Source organism: Panthera tigris, chromosome A2 (assembly GCF_018350195.1).
Source record: "Panthera tigris isolate Pti1 chromosome A2, P.tigris_Pti1_mat1.1, whole genome shotgun sequence".
NCBI lineage: Eukaryota > Metazoa > Chordata > Mammalia > Carnivora > Felidae > Panthera > Panthera tigris.
In genome coordinates, this window is record NC_056661.1 from 51,098,507 (window position 1) to 51,108,142 (window position 9,636).

Consider the following 9,636-nt stretch of genomic DNA (forward strand, 5'->3'; position numbering starts at 1 on the left):
TCTTCAAAACCATACTATGAGGTAGGTACTTTTATTAATGCACGTCCAAAGAGATGAAGTCATTTGCCTAACACCATACAGCAGGTGGCCTAGGCAGGCTTTGATCTTAGGTGTGTCCGAATGCAGCGCCCAGGATCTTAAAGCAAGGCCTTACTGCATGTTGAGTACTGACATTCTCCTCAGGCCTCATTGTAGGTTCATCTCCCACCCCATCCCCACTGCTTTCCAGCAGAAACAAAAGGAACAGAAGGAGCATTATTGTTGGTGGAGCCCCAAGCACTGTAGGGTCCTGGAGAAATAAGAGGGCAAGGGTGCCAGAAGCTTCATGGGGGCCTCCCCGGGCCTCATGCCTGGAAGATGGAGACAATGCAGGTGGAGATGCAAGGGCAGTTGGGCAGCCTGGGAGGGGGTCAGGCAGAGGCGTCTGAGGAGGGCTTCATCCAGGACCTGGGGTGGGAGAGGAATGTCAGCGTACAGCCAGGTTGAGTTCCAACAGCTCTAACCAAAATGTGAGTAAGGCAAATATTTCCTCCCTCCCTCCCCCGCTCCATGTCCATAATTTGTTATTCACTTCCTCCACACACACACACACACACACACACAATCACGCTATGGCAGAGACTGGGTAGGGTTCATTAAATCAGTTTCCACCTGTGCACACAGGTAAACATTTCTGAGTCCCTCTTGCAGTTTGGTGAGGCCATATGATAGTTTTAGCCAATGGAACAGGAGTGCAAGCATATGCCACTTCCAGACTTGGCCCACGAACACCTCCCACGTGAACCCGCACTGTCCTGTCTCCCTTCATCTGGCTGCATAGCAATGGCCTGGGTCCTGAGTGACTGCTTGGAGTAAAGCTCACCCACCCCACCCCCATTAATTATATTTAATGTGGAGGGAAATTACTGTGCTAAGACTCTGGCACTTTGGGGTTACTCTGTTAAAGCAGATAGTTACCCTAACACACGCACACATACACCACTACTTTTACCCCTTATACCAAAGAGACCCAAAGGACAGCTGACTTAGAAGGGCCTTGAGAAACTGGCCCTTCAATAAGTTAAATTTCCTTATTGAACAGATGGGTGGCAGAATGAGGCCCAAGAGAGGGGATGTTACTTGCTCAGGGCCACACAGCAAGATAGGGCTACAAATAGCCTTGGAAGCCAAGAGGGCTACCTCAGTCCCAAATTTCATAGCTAATGTCTGAAGGTGCTGCCCACCCCCCGAAATGGCAGGTAGGTAGGCTTGGGTACCTGTCTTTGGGGCTTGGTGCTCTCTGCTGGCAGTAGAAAGCGCTGACCCAGGACAGTGCCCACGCGGGCAGAGTATGTGTGATCCCCGAGCACAGGGCAGAGCTGTAGTACCATGTGTACCTGGAGCTGACTGGGGAACACTGGGGGACAGGAGAGAGATGACAGGGTGGGCAGCTGCTCTATCTGCCCCACCCAGGTTCATCACTCCCCCTTTCCTCTGGGAAAACACCACCACTCCGCTCCCATTCCCAGATCATGTGGTTTCAGTGATGTTAATGCTACTGCTCCTACCTCCAGAGCAGGGTGAAAGACCAGGTCAGGACAGTCCTATCAATCCACCTGGCCTGTGGGATTCGCTTGTGAAGAGATACAACCCTGAATTTACTGCTGAAGCTACTGGAAACAAGGAATGCTCTTTCCTGTGAGGGTGCTAAACTGGTGGGGTGCAGGTCAGGAGCTGCTGGAGCCCTGGCCATCTCTACCTTCACCACAGGATAGCCTGTGGGAGAAAGAAGCCGACATGCCCGAGGCAAGAAGAAATGGAGAAACAGCTTCCAGAGGACGTCCTCTGAGCCTCTTGATCCAGGAACATCTAAACTTAAGTTGTATGAACCAATACATTCCCTGTTTTTGGCTGACACCAATTTGAACAAGTTTTTGGGAAAGTGACAACCAAAAGTACCTTGACAAATACAGAATTGGGGGGCTGTGTGCTACGCATGGTACAAAATGCTTTACTTATGTAAACTTATTTAATCCTCATGACAGCCCTATAAAGTAGATCCTATCATCATTCCCATCTTACACACAGGAAAACTGAAGCTCAAAGAGAAGTGACTTGCCTACCACCATAAGCTAGGATTCAAACCCAGGAGCTATACTCTGCTTCCATGTCTGGCAATATGGTGGACTGGATAATCTAAAAACCCTTTTGCTGGGTGCCTGGGTGGTTCAGTTAGTTAGGCATCCAACTCTTGATTTCGGCTCAGGTCATGATCTCACAGTTCATGGGTTCAAGCCCCATATATACAGTGCAGAGCCTGCTTGGGATTCTCTCTCTGCCCCTCTCACACACTCTCTCTCAAACCAAATAAACTTAAAAAAAAGTTTAAAAACCCTCTTGCTATAAACCACCTAGAAACACCAGAAAAATAGAACAATCATCCTTTTAAATATGCATCTGGGCATATAGGAAAGTAAGATCCCAAGACCAAAACCAGGGGAAAACAAATCCAGAGCACACAGAGCCAACGTTTCACCTATTCTAGGGATGCTGCCAATCTTGAGTATCCAGGGCCCTTGGGGTTAAGTAGCTACCCAGGGGCCAGGGGTGAGGCCTTAGTACCCAAATGAAATACTAAAGGGGCTACATCTCCAGTGATGGGGTGGACTAGGAGCAAAAGCCAGTCAACGGTAGATAAGTGGGGAATGAGAAAGTTTCCCCTGAGAATTCGCAACCATGAGCCTGCTCTCACACAGGTGTGGGGCTCAAATTAACACTACTTGAGTGATCTGTGAACTTCCAACGGAGACAATATTTAGAGAGATCCTGAACTAGTGACAGCCCTGGGGCATTTGACTGAAGCAAAGGCAGAACCTCTCCCGAGGGGCTTATCTACAGTGAGGCAACAAAAGACTTCCAAAGATAAAGGCCTAGCTGAACTTGAATTCACAATCCTAAATCACAGAGCAATGAGAAAACAATTCACCAAGTATTAGAGTCAGCATGAAACATCACAGGATCAGACCCTCCAGAATCTTAGACAATGAAAATATAGAAATAAAACATACAAGTGTGTTTAACATGGCTAAAGACAAAAAAATAACAATTGAGAAAAAAAAGATGCTATATATTTTTAAAGGCCATTTTTATTTGTAAAACAACCAAATAGAACTTCTAGAAGTGAAAAATACAGCCAATGGATAGGCTGAACTGGCAGATTAGATCCAATTGAAGAGAAAACTATTCACCTGGAAGACAGAGCTAAAGAAATTACCCAGAATGCAGCAAGGATTAAGAAATGAAAAATATGAAAGAAAAGAGACCAAGCAAGGAGAATGAGAAGGTCAGACACATCTCTTAGGCATACAAAAGGAAGAGAATAGAGAAAATGCAAGAGGTGCAACACTGGAAGAGAGAACATTCCAGGATGGATGAAATATATTAATGTTCAGATTCAGGTGAATCCCAAGCAAGATAAATAAAACTAAACCCACATACCTATCAGATTTGGCATCGTGAAACCACAGAACACCAAAGACAAAGAAAAGATCCTGAGATCAGTATGAAAAAAATAATAAGATGAGCTACAAAGGAATGACCACCAGACTGACAGAAGTGCTACCTCCTCCAGATGGGCCTGATTACCTACCCCTGGGGTCCCTCAAATGCTCCCCAGGCTTCCATTAACACCACCACCTTCTTTCAATCCCCTTTGCCTCCTCCAGCCAAATAGAGGTACGAAGGCTGGCTGGGGCTCCAGACCCACCTGTCAGTGGCTGCAGTTGGACCAAGGCACAGCCAGAGCCCATGGCCACCACACGGAAGTGGCTGAGGGTCCTCTTGACACCTTCTTGGAAGTCTTTTCGGGATGGGGACTTCACTGGAATTACCTGTGGTGTCAGCCCCCAAGAATGAACAAGCTTCACACACACCTGGCACCTAAGCCCAGACCCTCACTGCTGCTAATAGACAGGGCCATAGTATAAGTAGTGGTTACTTGCCTGTTTTAGGGGACAGGAGAGCCAGCCCCCCCGCCCCCCCAAGTCTCTACTCTTGATTCCTCTGTAGGGATAATATATTTGGAGAGTCCCCTTCTACTCCCTGCCAGACCATGACTCACAAGATCAACGCCATCAACGTGTTCCAGTTTCAAAGCTGCTTGGATCTTCCCCTCAGAAGTAGCTGGGATCCCATCAGTGACAGCACTAAGAAAGAGGCAGGAAGAGGTCACAGAGTGGCTTGCCAGGACCTCCCTACTGCCATGGGAGCCTCCTAGCACCACTCACCAGTAGGTCGCTGTGGGCCTCTGGGCTCTCCGTGAGTGGATGAAGAACTTTTGGAGGCGGCTGGCTGTCTGAGGACAACTGGAGAGGAGTACAAGCCCAGAGGTCTCTCTGGAGAAAGAGGATAAATCACAAAACTGAAGTCCCTTGGGCTCACCCCCAAAAAAGGGAGCATGCTTGGGAAGGCACACTGGCCTGCTTAAGGCAAAGCAGTCACACCAGAACTATAACTCAAGACCTCCTCCTGAGAAACAAGGAAGACTTTCTCATGTTTGATACTAAGACTACATAATTTAATGTGCTCATTTTGCCCTGGTCCCCAAGGAGCTCAGAGCCAAATGTCATAACAATTACCCCCACTGCTGAATGTCTACAATGTGCCAGGCATTACAGTAGGAATTCTGTGTATAATAGCTCATAAATAACTAAATTCCCCACAAGCCTACGAGTTTGTGGAATTTCAGAAATATTTCATCCAAGTACTGGCTCTAGTTGTTAGCAGTTTTAGAGGAAAGAATATCATGGGTCAACGAGCAATGCCTGCCATGATTATGGTATTGGAGAAGTGACTGCACGCTGAGCATAGGTATGATTAGCTCTATTTTATTATTAAGGGAACTGAGGCTCAGTGAGTTTTCATGCTTTGCCTGTGATCACAGTTTGTGCGTACGGATTTGAACCCAGATCTGTTCACTCCCTCCTTTTCCTTACATCCTTCCTCTGTGCTCCCAAACCAACCTGTGGAAAATGTCTAGACCTACTCCCAAGCAAGTGTTCCCTCACCCAAGATGGATACCTGTCCTCCTACATTCCTATCACCGCCCCCACCATCACTTACTTCCCAGATGCTTGCACAACCTGGAGCTCCTGATCCCCAAGCCCCAGGGACTGGCTCAGCTCTGGCAGCACTGAGAACAATGTCAACTCTCCTGGTTTTCCTGGGGGGACAAAAAAGGAAGGAAAAGTACAAGTTGCTCTCAGAGGCCTTTGGCTTTATCCCACTGACCCGTTCTCTTCAGTATCCCCTCCCTCAGAACCTTCAAACCCTCTTTCACTACATCCCCATCCCCTGCCCGTACCTGTCACTGGTAGACCCGGTGGCTTATTCAATGTCACTAGAGGTCCTAAAACATATATTACATGAGCATGAGCAACACAAAAGCAGCAGTTAGAGTTTATAAAGTACTTTCTCAATTCATCTTATCTTGTGACCCCACTACAACTCTCAGACCTGAGTTATCAACTACACCCTAAACTGAATTTCTTTCTGTCCTTCACATATGCTAAGCTAGTTGCTACCTTAGGCTTTTATACTTGCTGTTTCCTCAGTCCCAGATTTTCACATGTCTGACTCTTTCATATCATCTCGGCTCAAATGTTGCCACCACAGAGAGGCCTGAATCCCCAATCTAATGTCTGCCACATGGTCATAATACCCTGTTTTATTCATAGCACTGATCACTAGTAAGTACTTTGTTCACTTATTTCCTGATGAATCCATTTCTGCCACTAAAATATTAGCTCCCTGGGAGCAGGAACCATATTTATCTTGTTCAGCACTGTATACCTGTGCCTAGAACAGTACCTGGAACAAAGCCTCTACTCAATAAACAGTTGAGAGAATTAACAAATCACTGAATGGAGACTGAGGCTCAGAGAAATTATTTTCCTACAGCCACACAGTAAGCTGATTACAGAGCCTCGATCTGACTCCAAAGCCTGTGTTTTGTCCATCGGTAAACAATTTTTTATGGCAATTCCTATTACCAAGTGCCTACTATGTTGAAGGCTCTCTAGTTATTTGCACCCTCTCACCCCCATCCCCAAGATGCTGAGGCTCAGACAGATTATGAGGCCTGTTCCAGGTCATACCACTAGTGGGAGGCAACACGAGGATATGACCCCCAAAGACTTTAGCAGGGAGCCCTGTCAGCCCCTAGAAGGCTCTCAGCAGCAGGCTCCCCTCCAGAGTCTGTGTGCAGCTGCCCCTCCCACCCCTCACCTTTCTGGTCCACTACTGCAGCCCTCAGCACATCAACCAGCTCCTCCCGACTGAGGTTCTCTAGCTGCAGCAGCCCCGGGAATGGCTGGCCCCCCAGGGGCCTCGACCGTTTGCTGGAGCCTCGGGGTCGCAGCCGATGTCTGAAAAAGGTAGAGTACGCAGTAGGAGGGATCACTCGTTTCCTGAGAGGTATCCATTCTTATCTCCCCACACCTTATATACTGCCACCTCCTACAAATGCCTCAAAATGCCTGGGGTGAGCTTCCCGCAAATTCAGGCACATCTGGCCCCATTTTACAGAGGAGGAAACTGAAACTCAGAGAAACCAAGTGAGTAGTTTAGGGTCGGTCACACAATAGTGGCGGGATTAGAACCCATGCCTACCTAAGTCCAGATACCACACACACTTTACCCCGGCCCCACCGTCCCACCCACACGAAAGGGCGGGTGAAGGGGTAATCACCCGGCTTCGGTGCCAAAGCCTGGGGCCTTGGGCACTGCGCGGACCCCTGGCCGCCGCCGCCATACACCCCAGATCCGGCCCAAAACACTGCAGCCACCCATCTCCCGAGCAAGGACAGTGCGCATGTGTGGAGAAGGGCCGACCCGCTCTCCCACAGCGTACTGATTGGTCAGATTGCCTGTCAATACGACTAGCGAGCCGGCTGGCTCAGAGGCGTGAGAAGGCGGAGCTTTACCTTCCTGCAGGCGGAAAATGTTTTACTCCCAGTCTATGCTTTTGAGGAAACTGAGGCACAGAGCAGCTAAGGAATTTACTCGCGATTACAGGACTTGTCTTAGGACAAAACAGGAACGAAAGATTAAGGTACTCTGATTACCATCCCAATTCATAGGAGCTTCTGACTTCAAAAAACCACCTGTGGGGCGCCTGGCTGGCCCAGTAGGTAGAGGATAGGATTTTTGATCCCCACTTTGGGTGTGGAGATTAATTAAAATTAAAATCTTTCTTTTAATGATTTTTTTTTCTTCTTTTTTTTTTTTTTTTTTTTTTTTTTTGAGACAGAAGAGCGCAAGCGGAGGAGGGACACACAGAGAGAGAGAGACACAGCATCTGAAGCTGGCTCCAGGCTGTCAGCCCAGAGCCCGATGCGGGGCCCAAACTCGTGTACTGAGAGATCATGACCTGAGCCCAAGTCCAATGCTTAACCGACTGAGCCACACAGTCACCCCTAAATTAAAATCTTAAAACAAAACACCACTGTGCCCAATTTTGTAAGGCAAATTGAGGGGGAAAAAAAAGTCCCCTTTGGTCCAGTAAGCCTGCTTGGAAGAACAGCCTGGTGCATAATCAATCCAAAAGAAGAAAAGGGCCTGAGGGAGAATGAGATTCATTACAGCATTATTTATCAAAACAAAATCAAAACAAATCTCAAAACTGAAGACATAAATTGTCCTATGATTAGCTCTGTAGGGGACATAAATCTAATATATCACCAATTCAACATTTTTTTAATGCTAACTCTATACCAGGCCCTGGCATCTCTGAGCTGGAATCAGGGATCAACAAGGCAAGCCCTGACAACAAGAAGTTCACCCAGTGGACACAGATCACAGCACACACAGCACACCACAGCCCACCTTGCTAAACCCTGTGCAGATGCTGAGAGAGTAAAAGGAGAGGAGCTGAGTGAAATCAGAGAGCAAGTTCCAGCATGTGTGGTGACAGAAGGGTTGTGAAGAACTAGAAATGCACCAGGAGGAACAGGTACTGGGAAGAAGGGAGGCAGAGGCAGGGACCAACAGGAGAAATGAGATGTTAAATGAAAAACAAAGAACATGGGTTTTATCCTATAATTATACCTATACAAAACTTACATGCAGCTTGTGTATTGTTTATTTACTAAAAAAACTGTAACTTTCAATTCATTGTTCAGGAAAAGACTGAACATCAACAGAGGAGTGGCTAAGTCAGTTGTAGCATATCCATACTATGCAGCCATTGATTAAGGAATGTGTATGTCTGTATCTGCTTATGTGAATCAGTTTCCAAAATATATTAAAGCAAAAAAAAAGGGAGGACAAGTGTGACTAGAATATGCATATGTGTGTGTGATTCATATATATGTATTACATTTTATGCCTTTACATTTCTGAAAGGACACACAAAAACGAGATGGTGTTTGCTTCTGGAGAAGGAATCAGGGGTGAGAAGATGAATAATGATTTTACCCTTTGGAATCGTGTAAGTTTTTTTAATCTTGATATGTTTTGCTGGTTTAAAAATCTAAGCCAGATATGAAAGACTATATGATTCGTAAAATGTTTTAAATGCCAGCCAGGTGCCCCCCCACAAATGATTTTAAGTAAAACTAGGTAGATGGGGGAGCACCTAGGTGTCTCAGTCAGTTAAGCATCTGTCCGTTGATCTCAGCTCAGGTCTCGATCTCAGGGTTGTGAGTTCGAGCCCCATGCTGGGCTCCAGGGTGGACATGAAGGCTACTTAAAAAAAAAAAAAGAAAAAGAAAACACAGGGCGCCTGGGTGGCTCAGTTGGGTGAGCGTCTGATTTCTGCTCAGGTCACGATCTTGCGGTTGTGAGTTCGAGCCCCGCGTCGGGCTCTGTGCTGACAGCTCAGAGCCTGGAGCCTGCTTCAGATTCTGTGTCTCTTCTCTCTCTGCCCATCCACCGCTTGTGCTCTGTCTCTCTCTGTCTCTCAAAAATAAATAAATACATGTAAAAAAAATTTTAAAAAAAGAAAACAGTAGAAATGAATTTTTTTAAAGGCTATATGATTCTACTTACATGACATTTTAGAAAGGGAGGCAAGCTATATTGGCAAAAAAGAGTCAAGGGTGGGGTGAGTAGAGGTTGGGAAGTAGAGCATAAGGGAACTTTTTGGCATGCTAGAAATGGTGGTTACATAACAGTATGAATTTGCCAAAACTAAAAAACAAACAAACCCAAACTTAATTGTCTATACCTTAAAAGGGGAAAATTCATTTTACGTAAATTATACCTCAAGAAACTTATTTTTTTATTTTTAATTCAAAGATTTAAATAATCACTTTTTGAATAGATGTACCCGAATAGAGACAGAACTGACAAGACATTTGGCAAGAATGCAAGTGGTTTTTATCTTGTTTTGGGCTCAGACAGTACTGTGCTTTGTCATAAGGCCCCACAGCATTTTAAAAACCCTCTTCTGAAAGGCCTCCTGTGCTTTCATAATAAGTACCAGCTTGAGCAAAAGTGGAAAGACTAAGGCCCAGGGGCTGGTACACGGTGTGCCTTAACTGCAACAGACCTCTCCTCCACTGAGGGCACTTGGCCATGGGAGAGGCCGTTTCCCCACTTGGACTGGCCTCAGGCTCTCTGAGGTCCCGTGCTCTCTGGAATTTTTCTTTCGTATAC

At 46.4% G+C, this 9,636-nt stretch overlaps 2 protein-coding genes across 3 annotated transcripts in view; one reads left to right on the forward strand and one right to left on the reverse strand.

The window, feature by feature from the left end:
- Nucleotides 1-15: 15 nt before the first annotated feature.
- On the reverse strand, nt 16-6,852 carry RPUSD3 (RNA pseudouridine synthase D3). Of its 2 annotated transcripts, XM_007075482.3 has the most exons (9): nt 6,728-6,852; nt 6,265-6,404; nt 5,342-5,386; nt 5,101-5,200; nt 4,266-4,373; nt 4,100-4,184; nt 3,746-3,869; nt 1,257-1,396; nt 16-447 (listed from the first exon to the last, which is right to left on the reverse strand). In XM_007075482.3, exons 1-9 carry the CDS (start codon nt 6,850-6,852, stop codon nt 256-258), a joined length of 1,059 nt encoding a protein of 352 aa, XP_007075544.1. In that variant the 3' UTR covers nt 16-255. The 2 variants fall into 2 exon arrangements, with proteins under 2 accessions (XP_007075544.1, XP_007075545.2); XM_007075483.3 differs by lacking the exon at nt 5,342-5,386 and having other exon boundaries at nt 6,728-6,837.
- A 101-nt stretch (nt 6,853-6,953) lies between these two features.
- The window catches only part of IL17RE (interleukin 17 receptor E), a 46,908-nt gene continuing 44,225 nt past the window's right edge, over nt 6,954-9,636 (forward strand). Inside the window, exons 1-3 of the mRNA XM_042979490.1 lie at nt 6,954-7,090; nt 7,756-7,990; nt 8,383-8,467. Of these exons, the coding sequence (XP_042835424.1) occupies nt 8,445-8,467 (23 nt within the window). The 5' untranslated portion in view covers nt 6,954-7,090; nt 7,756-7,990; nt 8,383-8,444. The remainder of the gene's footprint in view (nt 7,091-7,755; nt 7,991-8,382; nt 8,468-9,636) is intronic.

Bases quoted from the DNA above. Each gene is read 5' to 3' on its own strand.
- RPUSD3 (XM_007075482.3), bottom strand. From the start codon at position 6,852: ATGCGCACTGTCCTTGCTCGGGAGATGGGTGGCTGCAGTGTTTTGGGC. The intron at 5,201-5,341 runs GTACGGGCAGGG...TTGTCCCCCCAG, and splicing joins ACCGGGTCTACCAGTGACAG to GAAAACCAGGAGAGTTGACA. The intron at 448-1,256 runs GTACCCAAGCCT...CTCCCACCCCAG, and splicing joins GCACCAAGCCCCAAAGACAG to GTCCTGGATGAAGCCCTCCT.